Raw genomic sequence first — 27,751 nt, forward strand, 5'->3', positions numbered from 1 at the left:
CATCCACAGTTCTGGCATATATGGATGTACATCTGTGAGATAGTCCACGTGTAACAGTGTCTGTTCTTATTGCTTTGTGTGAGTAACCATGTTTGTAACTGTGTATTTGTACCTCTGTGTATTTCATAGAATCCTTACTGTGTGGGAGCAGGCCAATTGGCCCATTGAGTCCATTCTGACCCTCCGAACAGCATTTCACCCAGACCCATTCCCCTACCCTATTCCTGTAACCCTGCATATCCTGTGGCTAGCCTGCATCTCCCTGAACAATATGGGGCAATTTAGCAAGGTCAATCCATCTAGCACATCTTTGGACTGTGGGAGGAAACCAGAGCACCTGGTGGAAACCCACACAGAAATGTGGAGAATGTACAAACTCCACACAGACAGTCGCCCGAGGCTGGAATTGAACCCAGGTTCCTGGCGCTATGAGGCAGCAGTGCTAACCACTGAGCCACCGTGCCAATTCTATTTCTGTATCTGTGTGTGTTTGTGGCTCTGTGTGTAATTGTGTCTGTGTTTGTTGGCCTGTGTATAACTGTGTGTTTATTTGTTTGTGTCTGGGTGTGTATAACTATGTGTTTTTGCTGGTCTGAATGTACAATTATATGTGTGTTTGTTTGGTGCTGTGTGCTTGTTTCTGAGTGTTTGTTGCTTTGTGTGCCTGTGTTTGTGTGTGTGTACATTTGTATGTTGGTTGCTCTGTGTATGTAGCTCTAATACTGAGTCTTTCTCTATCTCTGTCTCTCTTTGATCTCATTGTCTCATTCATCAATTGATGATCGGGGCATATCTATGATATTGCTCTTCCTGAAAGTTCAGGCCTGTTGAGAGAGAGTTAGATAGATGAAGCTACTGCAGGAAACCATCAACATCAGAATGTTGACAAAAGCAGTGATTAAAATATACTGGTTTGATTGTTTCATAAATGTGGCTTGATTCTAATCACAGTATGAGGCCTTAGAAGGCTTTGGTTTGGCACATTCCCATTTGACACAGGAATTCTGTGGGAAGCATGCAGGACCCAGGAATACATTGCAACATTCTATTTATTTCATGGATCGTTCTTTCTTCCATGTCCCCCTGGTTGCTTTTGATATCATCAGTTTTTAAAAGAGCTTATATTTTCCCACACCCAGGCTGTCTCTCACTCCTTCCCTACTGTAACAGATTAATGAAAGAAATCAGTGGCTCTGATTACCAGGAAAAATAAAGCAGATTCCACAAAAGCCTAACAGTCAGACCCTCATTGAAAATACACACACGTAACACACACACACTCACACATAACACACACACACAGACACACACATGCACGCACATACACAAGGGCATACACATGCACACTCAGACACACACATTCGCACACACAAACTCAAACACAACACTCACTCGCATGCACACACACTCACTCACGCACACAAATGCACACATGCATTCACACAACACCCTCACTCGCGCACACACACATACTCACACAGCACACTCATTCGCACACACAAACTCAAACACAACACACTCATTCTGACATGCACACACTCACACGCACACACACACTTGCATGCACACACACTCACACACCTTCCTATAGAAACATACACAGAAATACACTTCAGCTTTAACATGGACTCACATGTAACCAACAATTTATGCAAAAAATAATTTCTGCCATCTCCTTTTGATTTAAAAAAAACTGTCAAAATGGCCATTGGCTAACAGTCGTGGCCAGTAAGTGGAGGAATTTCTGCTCCATGGGATGTATGGGAACCTCCTGACTGGTCACTGAACACTTGCAAACTTTGGCTCATCCTTTATGTTTCCTATGACTATACTGGTGACCCACATGGGTGCTTAGCCTGGTTGCATGTGTGTATAGAAACCTATTGGTTCACTAGTGTCCTACAGGCAAGGAAATCTGATGTCCTTATCTGGTCATGGCCTACATGTGACTCCAGAATCACAACAAAGTGACTGATTCTTAATTACCCTTAGAAATGGCCAAGTGGGCCACAGTTCAGCAGGAACAAATGCTGATCTCACTGACAATGTCCGCATCCGTTACAGGAATAAAAGTTCTGACCGATCTGCTGATCTAGTTATTTGTGGATTTGAATCCCATACAAGTGAATTTGGAATGCAAAGCAGCGACGAACTGGAGTATGATAGGGAGAAACTGATTTGTTAAGTCAGCAGATGAGAACACACTTTTTATTAGCAGGGACTTTGAATAGGGGATTTGGAAAAGGACTCAAAAAGGGAACTTTACTGGAACTAATTGGATAGCTCACTCGCAGAGCTAGCACAGGCACACTGGGCTGAAAGGCCTGTGCCTGGGTTGCAAACTCTAAGACCTCCCTATCTATTTCTGTCTTCTCCCTTACGACACTTTGTAAAAGTGACCAAACTTCTTCTCGACCATCTTTAATCTCTCTTCCTGTTGCTGTGGTCAAATTTCATTCGATAATCTCTCCTGCAAAGGGCCTTGCGATGGCTTTTCATGATAAAGGTGGCTACATAAATATAAGTTGCAGTCAATGCGGTAAGCCACTGTGAAGGGCAGATCATATGGGCATGAGGGAGTGATGTGTTGAGGGGTACGTGTAGATATAGGTGTATGTCCAAGGGTAGGGAGAGGGTAGGGGTAGGGGTGAGGAGGGGCTAGGGTAGAGGTAGATGTAGGGGGAGGGGTAGGTGTAGGGCGAAGGGTAGGGTGAGGGGTGGGGGGGTTGGGGTAAGGGTAGGGGTAGGGCCAAGCGTATGGGGAGGGGTAGGGATAGGATGAAGGGTAGGAGGAGGAGTATGGGTAGGAGTAGGGCTAGGGGAAGGGAGAGGGGTAGTGCGAAGGGTAGGGGGAGGGATGGTGTAGGGGTAGTGCGAAGGGGGGGTAGAGGAGGGGTGGGGTAGGGATAGGGAGAGGGGTAGGGGTAGGACGAGCGTGGGGGAGGGGGAGGTGGTGGGGGGGAGGGGTAGAGGTAAAGGTAGGGGTAGGACTGGAAGAGAGGGAGGGAGAGAGATTGTGAGGGCGGGGTAGATGTACAGGTAGGGCAGGGGGATGGGGAGGGGTAGGGGTAGGGAGCTTCATTCTGAATCTTTATCCAGGGAATCCTCTCTCTGTGGGAAAGTGCACATGAGTAGTTGTAAATTGTAAATTTGGATGTGATGTCCAATAGCCCACATCATGAGTCCAAAGAAAGGCACCTGTTAGGCAGGGCAGTGGAATCTGAGAGAGGTAACAGAAAAGTCCAATGAGGGCAATGCTGTTGATGTGGTGTATTTTGACATCCAGAAGATGTTAGAAACAGTGCCAGATAACAGACTTGAGGCAAGTTATATGCCATGGACCAACAAGGACAGTAGCAGCATGGATGAAAAATTGGCTGATGATGAGAAACAGAGAGTAATGGTCAATGAATATTTTTCAGGCTGGAAGATGGTTTGTAGTGGAGTTCCTCGGGGTCCTGGGAACCCCTTCTTTTCCTGAAATATACCAGTGATCTGGATCTTGGTGTGCAGGAGACAAATTCAAAGTTTCCAGATAACCAAAAAGCTTTGAAGAATTGTAAACTGTGAGGAGGATTGTGTGGAGCTCCAAAGAGACATTGACAAGTTGGTAGAGTGGGCAGATAGGTGGCAGATGAGATTCAATGCAGAGAAGTGAGGTGTTGCACTTTGGTACAGAGAACTTGGAGAGGCAGTAAAAAAAGGGACTAAAATTCCAAATGTGTGCAGGTGCAGCGAGATCTGGATGCTTGTGTGCAGAGATCACTGAAGGTGGCAGGTCAGGTAACAGGGGAATACAGTACAAGAGCAAGGAGGTAATGTTAAACTTGTACAATGACACTTGTAGACCTCTACGTACAGCTGTGGTGCCACATTATTAAAAAGAAGTGAGTTTATTGAAGAGAATGCAGAAGCAATTTACGAGAATGGTTCCAGGAATGAGAAACTTCTGTGATAAGAATAGATTGAAGAAATTGGGACTGTTTTCCTTATAGAGAAGAAGGCTGCGAGGAGATCTGTTGGAGGTTTCTCCCTCAAAGTTGCCACCCAAGTGGATAAGGTTGTTAAGAAAGCATATGGTGTTTTGGCTTTCATTAACAGGGGGATCGAGTTTAAGAGCCGCGAGGTTATGCTGCAGCTGTACAAAACCCTGGTGAGACCACACTTGGAATATTGTGTCCAGTTCTGGTCGCCGTCTTATAGGAAAGATGTGGAGGCTTTGGAGAGGGTGCAAAGGAGGTTTACTAGGATGCTGCCTGGACTGGAGGGCTTGTCTTACGAGGAGAGGTTGACAGAGCTCGGACTTTTCTCTCTGGAGAGAAGGAGGAAGACAGGTGACCTGATTAAGGTGTACAAGGTAATGAGAGGCATGGATAGAGTTGATAGCCAGAGATTTTTCCCCAGGGCAGGATTGACTGCCACGAGGGGTCATAGTTTTAAGGTGTTAGGAGGAAGGTATAGAGGAGACGTCGGAGGAAGTTTCTTCAACCAGAGAGTTGTGAGCGCATGGAATAGTTTGCCAGTGGTAGTCGTGGAAGCAGAGTCATTAGTGACATTTAAGCGACTGCTGGACATGCACATGGACGGCAGTGAATTGAGGGGAATGTGGGTTAGGTTATTTTATTCTTGGATTCGGGTTATTCCACAGCACAACATTGTGGGCCGAAGGGCCTGTACTGTGCTGTACTTTTCTATATTCTATGCTCCATGTTTAAAAGCATGAGTGGATTGGATAATGAAAAGCTGTTACTGCTCAGAAAAGGAACAAGAGCAAAAGGACTGAGATATGAAATTATTTTCAAAAGGAAGCAAGGGTGATATGAGAGAAAACTTTTTAACTCAGTGAGTAGTTAGGGTCTGGATCACACTTCCTTGGAAATATGACAGCAGGTTCAATTGAGGCATTCAAGAGGGTGTTGGATGATTACTTAGATGAAATTAAGGTCAGAAATATGGGGAAAATGGTGGGAGTGTGATGGAATACTCTCCACTTACCTGGATGGGTAACTGCTCCACCAAAACTCAAGAAGCTTGACATCATCCAGGATAAAGCAGCCTTCTGACTGGCACCCTGTCCACAAACATTCACTCCGACCACCATTAACACTCAGTAGCAGCAGTGTGTACCATCCCCAAGATGCACTGCAGAAACTCACCAAAGATTCTCAGACAGCACGTTCCAAACCCACATCCACTTCCATCGAGATGGACAAGGGCAGTAGATACCCATCATCTGCAAGTTCCCCTCTGAGCCACATATCACCTGATTTGGAAATATATCACTGTTTGCTCAGTGTCGCTGGGTCAAATTCCTGGAATTCCCCCCTTAACAGCGTTGTGAGGTTTACTATAGCACATGGGCTGCAGCAGTTCAAAAAGGCCGCTCACCACCACCATCTCTAAGGCATTACAAAGAAACAAAGAAACCTACAGCACAGGAACAGGCCCTTTGGCCCCCCAAGCCTGCAGTGATCAAGATCCACTGTCTAACCTGTCATCTATTTTCTAAGGGTCCGTGTCCACTTGCTCCCTGCCCATCCATGTACCTGTCCAAATATATCTTAAAAGATGCTAACGTGTCTGCGTCTACCACCTCCGCTGGCAACGCGTTCCAGGCACCCACCACCCTCTGTGTAAAGAACTTTCCACGCATATCTCCCTTAAACTTTCCTCCTCTCACTTTGAACTCATGACCCCTAGTAATTGAGTCCCCCACTCTGGGAAAAAGCTTTTTGCTATCCACCCTGTCTATACCCCTCATGATTTTGTAGACCTCAATCAGGTCCCCTCTCAATCTCCATCTTTCTAATGAAAATAATCCTAATCTATTCAACCTCTCTTCATAGCTAGGGAAAATTAATTTTGTCTGGACTGCTCCTGATTCAAAATACCTTGATCCAATCTCCACTCAATGTTCTCACCTCCAAGGAAAACAATCCCAGCTTCACCAATCTATCCAGGTGACTGAAATTCCTGATCCCTCAAGAGTGGGGTCTGGGGGAGTTCTCTCATGGTCTGACACCTTTGTTTATCCAATAAGCAACTCTGCAGGAACAGATGATCAGATCTTGCCATGAGTGGGATCTTGCTGTGCACAGACTGTCTGGCCATGTTTCCTACCTTTCAGCAGTGAATAGAGTGCAGTGGTACTTCATGTCCACTGGTCGGACGTGTGCCAACACTTTCTGGCTTGCCCTCCAGACCTTTTCGCAGTTAATTTTTTGTTTAGTTTTGTTCCCAGTTCCACACAGAAAATATTTTGGACAACAATTGCTTTCTTTATTAATATTGGTCTCTCCCCAGGGAGAGGGACAGTGGTGGGATGGGGGGGCTGTGGGGGCGGGGGCGTTGATGTGCAGGCGATTCTTGTGAAACTGAGAGTTGAATTTAGCTCACAGAGCCCAGGAGATGCGTTAGCGTCAGCTCTCCCATCAACTGAAACCAGATGTGTTTAAACCACTAGATAAGGGCAAAATAAATATCTAAAGTGCTGCCTCAAACATCTCCAGTTTGAACTGGTAAAGTGACCTGTCTAAATATAAAGCTGCTGGATATAAACCAGAGATTGCACTTTCTGATAAATTACAGTGTTGACCTGGTAATAACGTTCTCATTACGATGCAATGTGAGCTCCACAAATGTTGAATGGATCTCTCAGTAGTGCAGCTATTTTATTGTTCATCATTTAGAGTTAATGTGAGCAGAAATTAAAGAATCAGAAACTATAGAAAGACAAAGATGTCCAGATCAACCCCACCACTGCCGTGAGTCTCGAGCTGGGCATACCGATACACAGCTGTCCCTGACCCACCAACACTGTGTTGCTGCCACTGCTGTAACCGCTGCTGCCTGGACCCACCAAGCTCTGTCTCCCTGCCCTTATTCTAACTTGCACCGAGCCATGTTTCTTGAATCATCTCTGCTGTGTTCACTGATCTGCATTGGTTCTTGGTCCCACAGAACCACAATTTAAAAATTCTCAAGCTGCCACTCAATTTCATCCGTGGTTTGTCTGTCTCTATCACCTCGTCCAGCCCTACACCCAGTCCCTATCTCTGTAACCTTCTCATTCCCCGACACCGCATCCCTACCTCCGTATCCTCCTCCAGCCCCTACACCCCCTCCCTATCTCTGTAACCTACCCCAGACTCTACAACCCCTCCCTACCTCTGCAACCTCCTCAATCACCTACACCCCCTCCCTATCTCTGTAACCTCCTCCTGCCCCTACACCCCCTCCCTATCTCTGTAACCTCCTCCAGCCCCTACACCCCCTCCCTATCTCTGTAACATCCTCCAGCCCCTACACCCCCTCCCTATCTCTTTAACCCCCTCTAGCCCCTACACCCCCTCCCTCTCTCTGTAACCTCCTCCTGCCCCTACACCCCCTCCCTATCTCTGTAACCCCCTACACCCCCTCCCTATCTCTGTAACCTCCTCCTGCCCCTACAACCCCTCCCTACCTCTGCAACCTCCTCAATCACCTACACCCCCTCCCTATCTCTGTAACCCCCTCCAGCCCCTACACCCCCTCCGAATCTCTGTAACCCCCTCCAGCCCCTATACTCCTTCCCTATCTCTGTTACCTCCTCCAGCCCCTACATCCCCTCCCTATCTCTATAACCCTCCCCAGCCCCTACCCCCCACACAATCTCTATAATCTTGTCCAGCTCCTACACCCCTCTCCATCTCTGTAACCTCCTCCAGGCCCTACACCCCTCCCGACCTCTGTAACCTCCTCAATCCCCTACACCCCCTCCTGATCTCTGCAACCTCCTCCAGCCTCAGCATACCTCCTCCAGCCCCTGCACCCCTCTCCAGGCCCTCCACACCTCATGAGCTCTGCAACCTCTTCCACTCCCTACTCCCCCCACTATCTCTGTAACCTCCTCCAATCCCTACACCCCTCCCTACCTCTGTAACCTTCTCGAGCCCATACACCCCTCCCATCTTAGTAACCTCCTCCAGCCTCGGCATACATCCTGCAGCCCCTACACCCATCTCCATCTCTGTAACCTTTTCCAGCCCTACACCCCTCCCTAACCCTGTAATCTCCTTCAGCCCCTACAGACTCACTATCTCTGTACCCTCCTTCAGCCTCCAACACCCCTCCCTCGTTCTGCAACCTCCTCAATCCCCTAAACCCCTCCCTATTTCTGCAACCTCCTCCAGCCTCTGCATAACTCCTCCAGCCCCTACACCCCTCCCTATCTCTGTAACCTCCTTCAGCTTCTACAGACTCCCTATCTCTGTACCCTCTTCCAGTGTCCAACACCCTTCCCTATTTCTGCAACCTCATCAATCCCCTATACCCCTCTATCTCTGACACCACCTCCAGCCCCTACACCGTCCCTATCTCTGCAACCTCTTCCAGCCTCTGCAAACCTCCTCCAACCCCTATACACTTCCCAGTCTCTGTAACCAACTCCAGCCCCTACACCCCTCCCTATCTCTGTAACCTCCTCAATCCCCTACACCCCTTCCTATCTGTGTAACCTCCCCCAGGCCCCTACACCCCTCCCTATCCCTACAACCTCCTCAATCTGCTATAGCCCTCCTTATCTCTGTAACCTCCTCCAGTCCCTACACCCCTCCCTATCACTGTACCCTCCTCTGGCCCCTACACCCCCTCCCTATCTCTGTAACCTCCTCCAGTCCCTACACCCCTCCCTATCACTGTACCCTCCTCTGGCCCCTACACCCCCTCCCTATCTCTGTAACCCCCTCCAGCCCCTACACCTCCTTCCTATCTCTGTAACCTCCTCCAGCCCCTACACCTCTCCCTATCTCTGTCACCTCCTCCAGCCCATTCATACCTGCCCATCTCTGCAATCTCATCCAGCCCCTACACCCCTCCCCATTTCTGTCAGTTCCACCAGCCCCTACACCCCTCCCTATAGATGTAACCTTCTCAGCCCCTACTCCTCTCCCTATCTCTGTCCAGTCCCAACACACCCCCATCTCTGTAACCTTCTCCAGCCACTACACTCCTCCCTATCTCTGTAACCTCCTTCAGCCCCTACAGACTGCCTATTTCTGTACCCTCCTCCAGTGTCCAACACTCCTCCCTCTTTCTGCAACCTCGTCAATCCCCTATACCCCTCTCTATCTCTATAACTTCCTCCAGCCCCTACACCCCTCCCTAACTCTGCAACCTCCTCCAGCCTCTGCTTACCTCCTCTAGCTTCTACACCCCTCTCCATTGCTGTAGTCTCCTCCAGCCTCTATACCCCTCCCTATCTCTGTATGCTCCTCGAGCCCCTATCTGCCCCCCTATCTCTGCAACCTCATGCAGCATCTACAAATTCCCTATCTCTGTAACCTCCTCAATCCCCTACACCCCTCCCTATCTCTATAACCTCCTCAATCCGCTATACCCCTCCCTATCTCTGCAACGTCCTCCAGCCCCTACATCCCTCCCTATCGTTGCATACTCGTCCAGCCATAAGACATAGGAGTGTAAATAAGGCCATTCAGCCCATTGAGTCCACTCCGCCATTTAATCAAGGCTGATGGGCATTTCAACTCCACTTCCCTGCACTCTCCCCATAGCCTTAAATTCTTGCGCTCACAAGGAATCTATCAATCTCTGCCTTGAAGACATTTAATGTCCCGGCCTCCACTGAGCTCCGTGGCAATGAATTTTACAGGCCCACCACTCTCTGCCTGAAGAAATGTCTCCTCATTTCCATTTTAAATTTACCCCCTCTAATTCTAAGGCTGTGCCCACGGGTCCTAGTCTCCCTGCCTAATGGAAACAACTTCCCAACGTCCACCCTTTCTAAGCCATACATTATCTTGTAAGTCAGATCTCCCCTCAACCTTCTAAACTCTAATGAATACAATCCCAGGATCCTCAGCCGTTTATCGTATGTTAAACCTACCATTCCAGGGATCATCCGTGTGAATCTCCGCTGGACACGCTCCAGTGCCAGTATGTCCTTCCTGAGGTGTGGCGCAACCTTCTCCAGCCCCCACATTCCTCCCTATCTCTGCAACCTCTCAAACCCCTACACCCCTCCCTATCTCTGTAACCTCCTCCAGCCCCTACACCTCCTCCCTATCTCTGCAACCTCCTACAATCCCTACACCCCTCCCTACCTCTGTAATCACTTCCAGCCCTATACTCTCCCTCATCTCTTTGACTTCCTCCAGCCCCTACTCCCCTCCCTATCTCTGTAACCTCCTCCAGCCCCTATACTCCTCCCTATCTCTGCAACCTCCTGCAGCCCCTACACCCCTCTCTATCCCTGTAACCTCCTCCAGCCCGTACACCCCACCTCATCACTGCAACCTCCTTCAGCCCCTACACTCCTCCCTATCTCTGAAAACTCCTCCAGCCCCCAAAACCCTCCCTATCTCTGTAATGTTGTCTGGCACCTACAACCCTCTCTATCTCTGTAACCTCCTCCAGCTCTCACACACCTCCCTGTCTCTATAACTACTTCCAGCCCCTTTTGTTGGGTTATGATGGTCTTTTGAACAGCTGGTTCAGGCATGATGGGTTGAATGACCTTCTGGTTTAGGGGAGGCAATGGCCTAGTAGCATTATCGCTGGGCTGTTAAATCCAGAGACCGTCTGGGGATCCAGGTTCAAATCCTGCCATGGCAGATGATGGAATTTGAATTCAATAAATATCAAGAATTAAAAATCTAATGAGGACCGCTTATTGATTGTTGGGAAAATCCCATCTGGTTCATTAATGTCCTTTAGGGAAGGAAACTGCCATCCTTACCTGGGCAGGCCTACATATGAGTCCAGACCCACAGCAATGTGGTTGACTCTTAACTGCTCTCTGGGCATTTAGGGGTGTGCAATAAATGCTGTTTAGCCAACAACACCCTCATTCCGTGAATGAATAAAGAAAGAAAGAATAACCCCTGTGATCACACCCCTTCTGCCCACTTTCCCTTTTAATAATGGGTGTAAGGTTTTGTTACATGCAGCTATGAGAGCGAGACTGGATTCTCAGTATAACATCTCATTCCAAATAGGTTACCTGCAACACATTGCTACACTCCTTCAGCACTTACACCCAGAGCAAGAGCTCGGATGACCAGGCTCGAGTCTCTAGAGTGAGCCTTGAGCCGATGGTCGACTGACTCAGAACCTGGGGGAGAGGCAATGGGCTCTGGTTCAAGAAAACACTAACAAGTCCAGAGCTCCTGGAGGAACAAGGCTGGCATTTGAATGGAGATAAAATGCAAACGTGGTCATTTGGTTGGCCTTTGAAGTTGAGAGGAACAGCAGAATAATGAACAAGCATATCTCTGTCTCGTTCTGCTCACGCAGCTGTTTAACATCAAATCCAGCCTCCGATTCATGACCAAGTAACTTTTGTGATTAAAGGTCAGGCAGTTGTGAGCTTTCATTCTCTCTTCAATCTTTTTAACCTTTGTCCTTACTGTGTCTAACAGAACATGTCTGTTGTATTAAATCATGCTACAGTTCTTTCAGTCAGATTAAAGAATGTGTTCAGAGGAATTCTAGTACTTATGTCAGTAATCAACATATCCTCCTAGTCCTGTCTCCCTTGTTTGTTTATCCGACTTTCCCTCTTCAATGTATGAATACTATTCCTCTCACTTACTCCTTGTGGGACCAAGTTCCACATTTTCCCCACTGTCTTGGTGAAGACCTAAATTCCCTGATGAGATTTATTAGGGACTGTCTGAGATCAATGCCCAGGGTTCTGGTCTCCATCACAGCTAATCTGGACATTATCACCTTGCTGTTTGTGAGATCTCACTGTGTACAAATCAGTAACCCCATTGCTTGCATAACAGTAGTGGCTATGCTTCAGACAGAGTTTTACAGAAGGAGGAGCAAATTACTGCAGATGCTGGAATCTGTGGTGAAAACAAAAAGTACTGGAGATCACAGTGGGTCAGACAGCATCCACAGAGAGAGAGGAAGCTAATATTTCAAGTCTAGATGATGCTTCATCAGAGCTGACATCAAGTGTGGAGGGGGCAGCATTTATGCAATATTGGGGGTGTGGAGTGCTGGGGGAGAAAGGGTTTGGATAGTGTAGATTAAGTGATCGGAATGTGAGATTTAAACTACACTATCAACACTCTTTCTCCTTCAGCAGTCTACCCCATCTCCTACTGTTGCATTAATGCTGCCCCCTCCACATTTTATGTCACCTCATGAAGAGTCTTCTAGACTCGCAATATTAATTTGCTCTCTCTCCACGGATGCTGCCTGATTCGCTGTGATTTCCAGCACTTTTTGTTTTTGTTCCGGAAGGAGGCAGTTTGGGCCATCATGTCTACCCTGGCTGAACAATTTGACTTAGCACCAATTTCCTGCACACTTATCCAACAGATAAACATCCAATGCTTCCTTGAATGCCTCAGTAGAACCTGACTCCATCACATTTCCAGGCAATGCTTTCCAAACTCTTTCCAGTTTCTTCCTTTGCAAATTACCTTACATCTACACCCGCTTGTTCACAATTCTTTTACCATCACAGTCTCTCCCTGTTTACTCTGTCCTGACCACTCGTGATTTTGGAAACTTCTATCAAATCTGCCCTCACTCTTCTCCTCTCCACGCAAAACCATAGGGCTGCACGGTGGCTCCGTGGTTAACACTGCTGCCTCACAGTGCCAGGGGCCTGGGTTCGATTCCAACCTTGGGTGACTGTGCAGAGTTTGCACATTCTCCCTATGTCTGCATGGGTTTCCTCTGGGTGCTCCAGTTTCCTCCCACATTCCAAAGATTTGCAGGCTAGGTGGGTTGGCCGTGCCTAAGTTGCCCATAGTGTCCAGAGATGTGTAGATTGGGTGGGATTCTCTAAAGGCTCTCTTTACTCAGAGAGTAGTAAGGGAATGGAACGTTTTGCCTGCAACGGTAGCAGATTCACCAACTTTAGGTACATTTAAGTCGTCATTGGACAAGCTTATGGACGTACATGGAATAGTGTAGGTTAGATGGGCTTGAGATCAGTATGACAGGTCGGCACAACATCGAGGGCCGAAGGGCCTGTACTGTGCTGTAATGTTCTATGTTCTAAGGTAAGTGTGGACTTGTTGGGCCGAAGTCCCTGTTTCCATATTGTAGAGATTCTATGATTCTATGAATCCCAGCATCTCCAATCCATCTCATAACTGGTATCTCATTGCTGGAACCCTTCTTGTAAACTTCTGCACTCTGTCCAATGCATTCATGTCCTTCCCCTACAATGATGCCTGGAAACTGTACACAGTACTCCATCTGAAGGCGAACATGTCATGTACAACTTCAGCATCATTTCCTGGCTTACATACTCTATGTTAATGAAGGGCAAGATGCTGTAAACTTTATTAACAGTTCACTCTATTTGTCCTGCCACCTTTAGTGATTTATGCACATACGCACCAGATCTCTCTGCTCCAATACACCCTTTAGAAAAGTGCCTTTCTCCATGTTCTTTCCACCAAAGTGCATTGTCTGCATTAAACTTCTTTTGACATCCACCTGCCCACTCTAACTTGTCCTTTTGGATATCTACACCATCCTCCTCACACTTTACAATTCTTCCAAGTTTCAGATCGTCTGCAAACTTTGAAATTGTCCCTGTATATTAAGATCTTGATCATTAATATATATCAGAAAAAGCAATGGAACCAATACTGAATCCTGGAGAACTTACTAAAAACCATCTTTCAGCCTGAAAAGTATCCATTGAAAAATGTCCATTCACCATTACTCACTGCTTCCTATTGCTCAGCCAATTTTGTAAGAATGTGCTACTGTCCCTTTTATTCAATGACCTATAACTTTCCTCACAAATCTGTTGTATGGCACTGGATCAATCATATTTAGAAATCCATCAACGGAATTACTTCCATCAGCCTTCCTTGTTATCCCTTCCAAAAACTCCAGCAACTTAATTAAATGCTACTCTCCCTTTTGAAATCCATGCTGGTTCTTCCAAATTAATCCACATCTATCCTTGTGACTATTAACTCATTGCTGAACAATTTTCTGGAAAACTCCCCACCAGTGAAGTGAAACTGGCTGATCTGTAATTGCTGGACCTCTTTCAACATTTTCTGAAGGGCATAATGTTTGCAATTCTCCAGTTTTCTGTCACTCCCCTTGAATCCTGGGAAGACCGAGAGATTGTGGTTGGTGTCTCTGCTTTTTCCCTCTCTCAAATCGTTCAAAATTCTTGAATGCATCTCATCAAGACCTGGATCTTTGTCAACTTTATGTACTGACAGCCTATCCAATATTCTTCCCAATTTTAAACCATTCTAAATGACAGAGTTTTCTTCTCCATCAGCAGAGCCTGGGCAGCATCTCCTTTCTCAGGAAAGGCAGATGCAAATTATTCATTTGACACTTCAGCCATGCCTCTTGCCTCCATGTGTAAACCTACATTTTGGTCCCCAATCAGCTCCTTTTTATTTAACCAACTTTCTGACTAGTTATGTGCCTCTAGAAAATATTGGGACTTCCCTTCAAGTTAACTTCTAATGTCTTTTCATAATCCCTCTTTGCTTCAATTCATTGCTTTTACACCTCCCTTCTGAACTGTCTGTACTCCTCTTGGTTCTCAATGGCATTTTCTACCCCCAACATTGGACATTGTAATCTCTATTTCCTTTCTTATCTGGGAAGGAGAGTCATAGAGATGTACAGCATGGAAACAGACCCTTCGGTCCATCTTGTCCATGACCAGATATCCTAAATTAATCAAGTTCCATTTGCCAGCATTTGGCCCACATCTCTCTAAACCCTTCCTGTTCATGTACCCAGATGCTTTTTAAATGTTACAATTATACCAGCCTCTACCACTTCCTCTTGCAGCACATTCCATACGCACAACACCCTCTGCACAAAAGTTGCCCCTAAGGTCTCTTTTAAATCTTTCCCTTCTCACCATAAACCTATGTTCTCCAGCTCTGGATTTCCCTACCCTGGGGAAAAGACCTTGATTATTCACCCTATCCATGCCCCTCATGACTCCATAAGGTTACCCCTCTGACGTTCTCTAGGTTTGTTTGCCCCATCCTTCCCTTTCGAAGTATTATACTTCACTTATGCCTGAACCATCTCTTAAATGAAAGTAGCCCATTGTTCAGTTACATTTTTTCCAGACATCCCTCAGTTCCAGTCTATCCAGCCTAGGTTTGTTCTTACCCCGTTGACTTTGGCTCTCCACCAGTTGGTTATTCATACCCCGGGTATTTGTTTCCACTATCCTATATATTATAATACAATGATTACTGTCCCCAAATGCTCCCTCACTGACACGTACTCCACCTGGCCCTATTTGTTCCCAAGTTTGCATCCTATTTTGTTGAACTGGGCATATATTGCTATAGGAAATTCTCCTGAACACAATCTAAGAATGCTTGCCCCTTGCTTTTCTTTACAAGACCACTATTCCAGTCTTTATTCAAGGAATTTTTAAAATTCCCCCCTATAATTACTCTGTGATGTTTGTATCTCTCTGTAATTTCCTTGTAGACTCAATATCTTTTCCATTAGTTTGCTGGTTTATAGAGTACACCAAGCAAGTAATTAACTGCATCCTTTATGTTCCTTTGTTCTAACCAAAGCAACACTGATCTTGATCTCTCTGGAACATCCTCTTTCTGGAGTAACTACAGCACTCTTTTTAACCAATGCTTCAGCCCTCCGTTCTTCCATTTCCTGAATACTCTGTAATCAGGAATACATCACACCCATTCCTGCCACATGTCAATAGCTGTGTCTTTTATCATCACATCGTAATCCACATGGCAATCTGTGCCTGAAGTCACTGATCTTATCGACTATACTCTGGTGCATTCACATATGTGCAGTGTATCCTTGATTGAGACTGCAATTCTATCTTCCTTTCTGGAACTTCACCTATTAACATACCATTCTCTATTCCAACACTATCTGATGTATATGTATCTTGTTGGCTACGAGACTTTTCGGGATAACCTGCGATGGTGAAAGGAACTAGAAAAATTCAAATTCTCTTTTCTCTTTTACCCATGTTGGATGGTACGAGAAGAAAATGTTCATCTTTCTATCACTTGCTTTTTGGTTAGTATTATGACCATGCCTGGCCTGCCCACAGAATTGCCCAGGAACTACAAAGTTGTATGTTGCTCCATTTTTAGTTTTATAAGTTTTTAAAAAGTTTTTCTAGAGTTTCAATGTCAAATAATCAGCAGCAAGCTTCCATATAAAACAAGATAAGAGTTAGGATATTGCAAAATACTGAAGTTATTCAAGGGATGAGGATTAGCTAAAAATACATTTACAAAGATTAAAAGTAGGTAAAGATAAAGGATACCTATAAAAGCGAAAGGAATATCAGTCTTTAAGAATTTTGCGAGCATGTTACTTTTTGAAATTTCTTTTTCTGAAATGAAGGCTGAATTTGGATTAAACAGCTCTGTTGGTTTACATTGTTGAATAGTCAGTGGATTTAGCAGGTTAGCAAGATATGAGAGAGAGAGATCCGTTTTCACTGTTCACTAGTTCCGTCGCTATGTCAGGTACAACGTGCCTGGACTGTTTCAACAGTGCAGGTTGCTTCCTGAATGCTGACCATCTTGTGCTCCCTTTGGCTCGATGCCCTCTCCGATAGTGTCTCCCAGAGTTCTTCCTGTGAATTCTGCTTTCGCAACTCTTTATCACAGCACAAATCAAATGGCGGTTATGTTATCTTCAAATGAGCCATTATTTCACTAAGCATTCTCCCAGAAGCTTTGAATTCTCTCATGTTTAGAAAACCCTTTATATGTTGTTTGAGGAATAATCAAATTCTAAAGGGCTTCCTATTGTGACCAATGTTGATCTATCACAGCTGAAAGGCCGTGTAACAGGTATTGTCTGCTATGACTTGCATTTTGAAAGAACTTTTAAAACTTAACAGAGGGTTGTTTATCAAGTTACAGATTATAAAGTGGAAATGTTATTTTAACAAGAGTATTTCCTAACAATCTGCAAAATCATGAATTCACAGTTGTGCTAGCTAACCTAAGACGTTGACACTGGGGCAGTGAACAGAGAGTTCATGTAAACCCAGGGTCTGACATATTCAGGGAAATAAGAATTATTTCTGCATTTGGTTTCTCCAGTGTAGAGTAGGCCAGATCAGGTGCAGCGAATACAATACACAAGATCCTCCTCCAATCTTGTGTATTGTATTTGATGACCCCATCCTTCCCACAGCCAGTCATTTCCACACAGTGTCTTACTTGCATGCCCATATGTCTGTCCTCAGCATGCTGCAGTGTACCAGTGAATCACAACACAAACTGGAGGAACAACATCTCATCTCCACACCAGGCACTTTATAGCTTTCTGGACTTAATATTGAGTTCAACACCTTCAAATTGTGAACCAACTCCCATTTCTTCCTTTTAAGCTTTACTTGTTACATTTTCTGTTATCATGTCCTCTCTCCCATTCTTCCATTCCCCCACCCCAGTGAGACTATCTTCCCTTTCAAGCGTGACAGTTAGACACACCATTGTTCCGCCACTCCCACATTCCCATCACTTAATCTGAACTATCAGCATCTTTCCTCCACCAGCCCCCACCCCCTCGCAACTCTTCCATAATGTGGTCCCCCTCCACACCACCTCAGCCCTTAAAAAGTCATTGAAAGACGTTGGCTTGCTCTCCCTCCATGGATGCTATCTGCATTGCTGTGATCTCCAGCATTTGTTGTTTTCAAATCACTTGTCATAGTTTGTAGGCTCCCTAACAACCACCACATTCTAGGGCAGGTTATATGGGAAGAATAGGGACTTGTGAGGAAGGTACTTCAATAATGACGGGTGATCTTATTCCCAATTTTGGACAAAGATTGGCAAAGCAGTTTGAAAGCAGAGCTCTGGAGTATTTTTGGGATAACTTCTGAACACAGCATTTTCTAGATCCAACCAGACAGCAGATATACTGGATCAAGTGATGGAACAATTAATTATTCATTAATCATTGATTAGTTCGAGTGCCCCCCAGATCAAATTTCATGCTGAGGGAGAAAGACGAGAGTTTTTAAAACGTGAATAAAGACAACTCTAAGGGGAAAGAAAACAGAGCTGACTAAAACAAATCTGCAGAAGTATGGGATAGATCAGTAGAGATAGAGACATATATTTAAGGAGGTATTTCATTACACTGTTTGTCTTGAATGGGTTTAAATGGGCTGAGTGGCCTCCCAGTTACAAGAGGACAGGAACAGATTTTCCCTACATATAACTACTGTATTGTTTTTACAGGGTGCCAAAGGGCATTGACATTTCCTGTTCACATGAAGGGAACACAGGCCAACATTCTCCCTGTGGATAACTGCAACTTCCGGGCCTTCACTGCCTGCATCTGGGCAAATCCAACCAGGGCAATGGAGGAAGCAGTGCTCTTCTCCTACTGCACTGAAGAAAATGGCACCGGATTCCAGCTCTACCTCAGCCGAGGCTCAGTGTGGTTCTCAGTGGACTCTGTGGAAGTGCACACTCAGACAGGCTTTTGGGGAAAGTGGACACACTACTGCGGGATCTGGGATGGTGGCTCTGGGAATATCACACTGGTAGCCAATGGTCAGGTGATGGCTTCCCGCAACCTGACCGCCCAGCTGCGCACAATCCCTGGTGGAGGAGCTGTACAGCTGGGCCATATGAGTGCCAAATGTCAGGTGGGTGAAAACACCAAGGTACCCACTGCATTTAGTGGAAAACTGACCGGCTTTAACCTGTGGGACACAGCCATCACAGAGATGAAGGCCAGCCTTCTGCTGCAAAACAATGGGTGTGACTTTAAAGGGAACATGGTGGGGTGGGATGTTTCTCCAATAACTGTAGGGGCTGGTGTGCTGATCCAGTAGAGAAACATTCCGTTCCACTCCTTAACAGAATTTCATGTCACAGGTTCAGAAAAGGAAATCCCTCCCTTCAAAAGAAAACTGAACGATGTTAATTCCATACAGCAGACATTTTATTAAATGAAAAATGGTCTTGCATCTGGTCAAGCAGCCATTTTGAAAATTCCATTTCATTTGGTGCCTGGCCTATCCTATATTGCAAAACCAGTCATACACCATGCAACAAAAAAAAAGTTTAAACATTAAACAAAGAGGTTTTGAGTCCAGCAGCTGACATGTAGCTAGAAAGGATCACAGATTGCACTTGCTCGGGGTACCATTTTAAATATGACTCCTTCAATGCACCATGTTCCGTCTGGCTACCCAGGGTCTGCAGTGAAATCTATTCATGGACACACTACCCTGTTTGTGAAGATAGAAATTGGAAACGAATGTTTATTGTCCCCCGTCCCAAATGATTTGGTGCCCCCTTCAGGTGAGTAATTTTGATGCAATGGGGATATATATACACACACACCAAATATTCTTACAAACTAGCATAACAAATAAAACATTTTGCTTTTCAATATAACAGGATACAAACAATTCCCACTTTAAAGCTTTGTGTAGTTGAAGTTATGCATGTTTAAGCCTATCTAGATAAATGCATTGTGGATTTTCTGTCAGAAGTGAGATATTACTGCAAGAAGCTGATTTACAAAAACTAGGACCCAATCGATTCATGCCCCTAAATCAATCGATACTACCCCAACTACTTGGAAGAACTTCCATAAGAACTTTAGGGTGGCACGGTGGCTCAGTGGTTAGCACTGCAGCCTCACAGCGCCATGGACCTGGGTTTGATTCCAGCCTCAGGTAACTGTCTGTGCGGAGTTTGCACATTCTCCCTGTGTCTGCGTGGGTTTCCTCTGGGTCCTCCAGTGTCCTCCCACAGTCCAAAGATGTGCAGGCTAGGTGGATTGGCCATGCTAAATTGCCCGTAGTGTTCAGGGGTGTGAAGGTTATAGGGGAATGGGATGCTCCAAGGGGTGGTGTGGACTTGTTGGGCCGAAGGGCCTGTTTCCACACTGTAGGGAATCTAATCTAATCTAATCTCACAGCGAGATGAATTCCTGATGGAATTTCTTAGTGACAATTTTTATCGATTGTCTGAAGCTCTGGTCGCCCCCTTGAGGAAACATCTTCTCTATGTTCATCCTTTGTCACTTTGCTGTCATAATATTTGTCATCTCCAACAGGTCACCCCCTCAGCTACAGAAATAAGCCCCACCATGTCACTTGATCACTCAGTGGTAATGCCAACAGACTAGCAACCCAAAGACAGGCTAATGCTCTAGGGACATGTGTTCAAATCCTACCATGGCATCTGATGGAAGTAAAATTTGATTAAAGAATCTGGAATTAAAAGTTAGTCTCAATAAAGGGACTATGAAAAGATCACCAGTTGCTGCGAGAAACTACCTGGTTCGCCGATGGCCTATAGGGATTGAAACCTACCTTACCAGGTCTGGACCTACATGTGACTTCAAATTGGTGGATTCTGAACTGCCCTCTGAAGTGGCTGATTAAAGCCACTCTGTTCAAAGGGCAATTAGGGCAACAAATGCTAACCGTGCCAGCGATGCCCAAATCCTGTGAAAGAGGAACAAAAACAAAAGGTGATAGCTCAGTCCAGAAAATATTAAGGAGCACAGGTAACCTTTTTGAAGGTTGAACACATTGAGGAACAACACCTCTGGGGTTAAAAAACACGGACAAAATCAAGTGGTAAAACAGAAAAACCTCAGTCCCCAACAACTCGGACGCTCAAGTTTTAAGTTCAGCTGCACATGTTTTATTAAACATTTCAAATAGGCAAAAATAATCAAACTTAAATATATTTGCCAAATGCACATTATTTGAATAAAAAAGGACTGCTCTCACGTTGTGTATATTAATAATGATAGGCACTTTCTGTCTCCGAAGCATCACATCATGCAGTGATCACTGTTCACATTTACTCCCAGGAACAAAACACTGTGCAGGCTTGAAATCTGAAGACAGAAATATCACTTAGGCTCAATGGTGGGGTGGGTGAGAAAGATAGAGAAATCAAAAGAATGAGGGGCGTTAAAGAGCAGGGGTGAAGGAACAGGACAGAACGTGGTGGGGGTGGGCCAGGAGAGAAGCTCGGTATTAGTAAGCCTGCAAAGCATGAGTGAGCTGTTTGAGGCACATGATCGTGACGGGCTATCATAGGGGAGTGAGAGTGAGAGAGACAGAATGCACAGCTATTATGCAGGGAAGACACCTCACTGTGCATGAGAGCAAGGTAAACTTGGCTGCAATGCCTCAGTGGCTGAACAGCTCCCCATTATGTGCTACCCGGGCTGAGGTGAAGAACAAACCAGTTTGTTCTCCAGCGGGAGGGGCTATACATTCATGCACATAAGCCATTGATGATGAACCACGAAGAACAAATCGGACAAATGGTTTCCAAGTTCCCTAAATCAATCTACTTCAAAATAATTCAAAGATGCACTGGGAAAGCAAATCCTCGGAGGCTCAGTTCATGTGCTCGTCTGTTAGCAGTTGCTATTGATAAGTCATTAAATTTATCGATCTTCGCTGGTTTTTGCGGGGTGAGTGCAGGGGAGGTGATGTATTGACCCGAGCATCGTGGGAGGCCTCGTGCATTCTGCTGGAAGAGGGTGGGACCAGAAGAGACATGGAACAGCCAATGGCCTGACTCAGAAGGCACTGTCCAGCTTGTTCCAACATCTCAGTTAACTTCACAAATAATCAAAGAAACAAGCCCCTGCCATCAATGCAAAATGATAAACAAGGCATTGGATGAGTGGAAGCCTGGGCAGGGGGCAGGTAGGCTTACAGTCCTCACGGTGCAATACACATTGACCACGCACTCAGGACCAGGCACAGCTTCAAACAGCCATGCTCTGTCTCACATATATTGTGGGCTTGACACGCTGTCCATTTCAACCTCGATGGAAACGATGTGGTGCCCAGGGATCATGGCCAGACCCAGTACTCGTGGCTCACCATGTGCCAAGGAATCTGCAGTCAAATAAAATACACATCATTCCTCTTGGCCTCACTTTCTGCAGAAACAGATTGCAAGCTTGGAGGAGTCATGTTCAATCTTTGCAATGTCCTTGAAATATGGCTGTGGCCACCACGTACAACATGGAGATATACCATTGGCAGTGTAGGAAAGAGCCGGAAGGCTGGTGATGATTCTCAACAACTTTTGTTGGTCAATATGCCTAGACCCCACATTGTGCTCCTGCAAGATGAGAGTCCAAGAAAGGGTGCGGAAATCAGAGAATCTCTACAGTGTGAAAGCAGGCCAATTCCCCCATTGATTCTGCACCAATCCTCTGAAGAGCCTCATCTCACCCAGATCCATTCTTCCTTGCCCTATCCCCATAACCCTGCATTTACCCTGGCTAACCCACCTAGCCCACACCTTTCTGGACACTTTGGGCAATTTTGCACGGCCAATCCACCTAGCCTGCACATCTTTGGACTGTGCATGTGCTGAGGCAGCTCAGCTAACCACTGAGCCACCGTGCCAAGATTTCTCCCGAATGATTCCAGGGATAAGGAGACTTTAGTGATGAGATTGGGATGGAAAAGCTGGGCTCGTTCTCCTTAGAGCGAAAGAGATGGAGGGGAAATTTGATTGAGATATTTGAGAAAATAGGTGGTTTGAATAAGACAGGCAAAGCAAAGCTACACCCATTCGCTGATTGTCAATGTTCATCGATGTGAGGTTTTGGGACAGAAAAACACCTGAACCAGATGCCTGTTACTGACTCACCCTCACAGGTTCCTGCCATTTACCACCCTCATCTGGCAGGTTCCTGTTCTTTATGCTCCTCCCAACCCGAGGCAGGTTTCTGTCCCTCCCCCCCACCACATACTGCCTGCGTCTGCAGATTGTTATTCTTTACCCTCTACCTGCACTCCTCTTCCACCCACAGGTGCCTGTTATTTATCCTCTTTCCACCCTCCTCATTGGTCTTGTCACTCACTCTGGAACACTTCCCCAAGTCTCTCATCCTCCAGTCACAAGCTACTGTTTACCTGTCGGTTTCAGGTACTCCTGGGCTGAGCCCAAAATGACGTTGCAGTCCCGGTCGGTGCACAGGAAGAGACCAATCAATGTCCTGCCATCAGTCATTTGGATCCTCATGCTTTTGTTCAGTAAGCTCTCTAACATCCGTCTGGAGTTTGAGGCCACGTTGCTGTCTGCCATATCCTGCCTGAAGAAACAGCAGATAAGGTCATCGGGACCTGCAGCGTGCTGACTCTCTGCTCATCACACAAGCTCACAGTAACTCACTGGGTTACCTGAATACATTCACAATACAATAACCCAACAGTCAGCATCTCAGGAAGCCTTGCCTTCCACTCCCTTTGGCCCTTCACAGCCAAAGCTGCTAATGTGAATGCCGATGTGCACATAGTATCATCCCACACCAACCCAAAATCTGTTTCAATGTTACTGACACACGGATAAAGGCAATGACAGGTTGAACGGACATTTCTTGCAGCATTCTCCAGTACAATTGGAATGAACCAATTCACTGTTCAAGACTTGTACACGTACTCAGAAGCACAATAACATGCGTACAGTCATAAGCACATGTACACAATCATAATAATACGCACATACTACCACATCCATGCACACGCTGGTCACAAATGGGGGCACATGGATTCCCTACTCACCTTATGCCCGCAACCTCCACTGATCGCGATCAACACCCCCATCATTTTTCACCTCAATTGCCTCAGCCCTGCACATCTTCACTCTAACAGCCAGTCCTTCACGATAACCCCCTCCCATTTTCCCCACTCAGCAGTTCCCCCAACTCCTGATTCTACCGCACCAGCATTCATTCTCTTTCACCCCACTCCAAGCTGCTTCCTGATATGCAGGTTCTGCTGCTTCCTATGCCCCAGTTTCCCCCACTCCCCTGGCTTCCCCTCTATCCCCAGTTCATTCTCCCAACACATCCACCCCCAGGTTTCTCCCAACCCTCCTTCCAGGTTCTATGCTTGGCGAACACCTCCCCAAACACCAGATTCCACTGCATATCTCCCCACTCAATCCCTCCAACCTCAGTTCCTTCAGCTTTCTCAGCTATCCTCTGGATGCCCCCCCTTCCCACTATAATCCAAATCCATGTTCTCCACCCACCTATCCCATTCCTTCCTACTTTCTCGCCAGTTCACCCTCTTCAACCTCCCCACATTGCCTGGTTTGATACCCCTCCCACTTATGCCCCAATTCCCATCCCCTCTCTATTCCACTAGTTATCTCCTCCAAGCACTGTACATTCCAACCCCAATTTCCCTGTTCATCCCTCCCCTTCATTCCCCAGTTCTAACTCTCCCCACCCTACCACCCATCTCTCTTCCTTTCTCTCCCCAGGCTCCCCCAACCCTACGTCCTTGCCCCATCTCCCAGTTCCCTTTCCTCTCCGCATCCTACCCTTGTCCCCAAATCCTAAATCCCTCCTCCCACTATCCCACAGATCCCCTCCAATCCCAGGTCTCTTCCTTCCTCACCCTGTTCTCCTTCATCTCCCATGCACTCCCTCCCCTCCACTCACACCATTCTGCCAACCCACTCCCATGGTTCCTCCCACACCCCAATTCCTTCCCCCCCTCCTCCTACTCCCAGTGTCGGCTCATCCAGCCCCCTACCTTCTCCCTTGTGCCCTCTTCCTCTTCCTCTTCTTCCCCACGCCTATTCTCACCATCCCTCCTTTCACTCCATTTCCTTTTTACTTCCCACCCCTCCCTCCCTGCCTTCTCCACCATCTTCCAAGGTCCTGCCAACCCGTTCCCACCACCATCTCTCCCAGTTCCCTCCCTCTTCCTGCCCTCTCCAACTCACCCAATCCCTTGGTTTCATCCTGTCCTATTTCCTTCACCTTCTCTCACTCCTTTGCATGTCCAATCATTGCCAGGTCTGCCTCATCATACTCTGGTCCAATTTCCACCTTACCCCGTCCCATCTTCATGATCACACCCCATTACGTCCTTCTGCCCAACTCCCCCATCACATGCCAATGTGATCAATCCCCCTGCCGATCTCCCCAACACAAACCAGAAAGCCCTCCAGCCCATCTCCCCCATTCACACTCCACTACCACTCACCCCCATGCCCCAGTAATTCCATCACACCTCAGTTCCTGCCATCTTTCCATCATCTCTCTCTCCCCTCAGCTTACTGATTTGAATGAGGTCAGCCAGGTGGACCTGATAAAATAGTTCCCTGACTGGGGCTGTTAATGTTGTAGTTGGTTGGCTCGCCGAGCTGGCTCGTTGTTGTTCCGCAGACGTTTCATTACCCTGCTAGGTAATATCGTCGGTGCAGCCTCTAACGAAGCGCCATTGTGATTTCCCGCCTATTATCTAAACTCTGGAGTCTGTTGAGCTGGATTGCCTCACTTCTGGATTTTCTTCACAGTGGTGTGTCTATGGGGTCAAGCTCTATGTGTTTTTTGATGGCTTTCTTCATGGAGTACCAGGCTTCTAGGAATTTCCGTGTTTGTCCCTGCTTTGCTTGTCTCAGGATCTTGATGCTGTCCCAGTCAAATTGGTGGTTCTCCTTATTCATGCGGAGAGAGATAAGTGAGTATTGGTCATGTCCTTTTGTAGCCAATTGGTGTTCATGCACCCAAATTAATTTCCTTCCTGTTTGTCCGACGTAGTGTTTGTCACAGTCTCTGCAGGGAATCTTGTATATGACACTGGTCCTGTCCATTGTGGGTAATGGGTCTTTCGCTCGATTGAGCAATTGTCGTAGAGTTGATGTGGGTTTGTGTGCTACTCTGATGCCCAGTGGTCATTCAGTCTTGTGGTTAGTTCCGATGCGTAAGGTACCGTGACAAGTGTGTCGGAGAGTGTGGGACAAGCAGAGCAGAGACAAGCACGGGAATTCCTAGAAGCCTGGAACTCCACCAAGAAAGTCATCAACAGACACATAGAACTAGATCTCTTCTATACTCCATAGCGAAGGAAAACTCAGAAGTGAGGTAATCCACCTCAGTGGACCCGACAGTTTAAACAACAGGTGGGAAAACACAACTGTGCTTCATTGGATAATAAAATGTGAGGCTGGATGAACACAGCAGGCCAAGCAGCATCTCAGGAGCACAAAAGCTGACGTTTCGGGCCTAGACCCTTCATCAGAGATGCTGCTTGGCCTGCTGTGTTCATCCAGCCTCACATTTTATTATCTTGGAATCTCCAGCATCTGCAGTTCCCATTATCTCTGTGCTTCATTGGAAGCTGCATTTATAATATTACCCAGTAGGGTAATGAAATGTCTGTGGAAAAACAACAAACCAGCTCAGCAAGCCAACCAACCACAGCATCCACAACCCAACCTACAAATCTAATGTAAAACCTTGGCACTGTTAACCTGATCCAATCAAGAGCCTGGATGACAGACATATACAGGAGTGTGAGAGATGCCAGGCAGCAGAAAAGCAGGAAAGTTGATGTTTTGGGTCGGGACCTGGTCATTCTTGGAGCTGGCTTTGAGCACGCTGGGTCAGCGTACAGTGCTGTACACATACATATAAAAAGGGTGACTTGGTGACGGGATATCAGCCTTTATGGAGTTATTTCATTTATCACCTTTGCTGTCTCTCTCCTCTCCCCAAGACGACTCCCCCCACCCCCGCCACCCCATCTCCTTCCTGTCTCCCTGACCACCCCACCACCGTCTCCACGACACCCAACTCCCTCCGCATTTCCCTTACCCCCCCGCAAGAGTCTCTCTGCCCCCTCACCATCTCCATTCCTCCCCCACCGTCTCTCTGTACAACCCCCACCATACTCCCCACCCCATGTCCCCACTGTCTCTGTCGCCACCCACCCTCCCACCCCATCTCTGTCCCCCCCCATTCCCCCCCGCCGTCTGGCCGCCACTCGCCATTCCCGCTTCTCTGCCAAACCCCTCCTCGCCATTCCCCCTTCTATGTCTCTGTACCCCCAACCTCAGCAAACTCCCTCCAGTCTCTCTGTCACCCCCCTCACCATTCCCCCTTCTGCCATCTCTCTGGAACCGCCCCCCGCCTCGCCATTCACCCCCCTCAGTATGTCCCTGTCCCCCCCCTCATCATTTCTCTGTACCCCCCCCTCACCACTGCCCATCACCATCTCTCTGTACACCCCCCCCTCACTATTCCCCCCAATTGTCTCTCTCTGTCCCGCCCTACCCCTACTATCTCTCTAGCCCCCAACCACTCCCCCACACCGTGTCTCTGTGCCCCCTCACGGCTCCACCTCCTTGCCATTCCCCACCACCATCTCTGTCACGCCCTCACCATTCACCCCCCCCAACTGTGTCCACGTTCCCCTCTCACCATTTCTCTATTACCCCCTCACCACCGTCTCCCTGTACACCTCCTCACCATTCCCCCTCCATTGTCTCTCTGTCCCCACCCACCGGGACCATCTTTCTGCACCCGCCCAACAATTCCCCACCCCAACCATCTCTCTGCCCACCCCTCCACCTCCCTCACCATTCCCCCCACCACCCCCTCTCTATTCCCCCCCTCACCATCCCACCCTGTATCTCTGCCCCTGCCAACCATGCCCCTCCCATATCTCTGCCCCCCCCCCCAACCAGGTCCCCCCGGTATCTCTGCCCCCTCAACCATGTCCTTCCCCTCCCCCCCTCATATCCCAGCCCCCTGCAACCATGCCCCCCACCCCGGTACCCCTGCCCCCGGCAACCCATCCCCCGGTCTCTGGGCACCCCAATCACCCCCCCAGGCTCTGGGCACCACAATCACCCCCCCCCCCCCCCCCCCCCCGGCTCTGGGCACCATCCCCCAACCAACACCTCACCTCCCTCACCATTCCCGCGTCCTGTCCCTGTCCCTGTCCCTGTCCCTC

General features: G+C 47.2%; 2 protein-coding genes across 2 annotated transcripts in view; one reads left to right on the forward strand and one right to left on the reverse strand.

Annotated features, from left to right (window-relative positions):
- Window positions 1–21,943, forward strand: part of LOC125448726 (pentraxin-related protein PTX3-like) — a 35,056-nt gene extending 13,113 nt beyond the window's left edge. The window contains exon 3 of the mRNA XM_048524207.2: window positions 18,228–21,943. Within this exon, the coding sequence (XP_048380164.1) occupies window positions 18,228–18,829 (602 nt within the window). The 3' untranslated portion in view covers window positions 18,830–21,943. The remainder of the gene's footprint in view (window positions 1–18,227) is intronic.
- On the reverse strand, window positions 20,465–27,726 carry naa38 (N-alpha-acetyltransferase 38, NatC auxiliary subunit). The gene is made up of 3 exons (XM_059642705.1): window positions 27,713–27,726; window positions 22,913–23,091; window positions 20,465–21,880 (listed from the first exon to the last, which is right to left on the reverse strand). The coding sequence occupies exons 2-3, from the start codon at window positions 23,082–23,084 to the stop codon at window positions 21,768–21,770; spliced, it is 285 nt and encodes a 94-aa protein (XP_059498688.1). The 5' UTR covers window positions 23,085–23,091; window positions 27,713–27,726; the 3' UTR covers window positions 20,465–21,767.
- Between the last annotated feature and the right edge of the window lie 25 nt (window positions 27,727–27,751).

The sequence above is a fragment of the Stegostoma tigrinum genome, chromosome 45, assembly GCF_030684315.1.
Source record: "Stegostoma tigrinum isolate sSteTig4 chromosome 45, sSteTig4.hap1, whole genome shotgun sequence".
Classification (NCBI taxonomy): domain Eukaryota; kingdom Metazoa; phylum Chordata; class Chondrichthyes; order Orectolobiformes; family Stegostomatidae; genus Stegostoma; species Stegostoma tigrinum.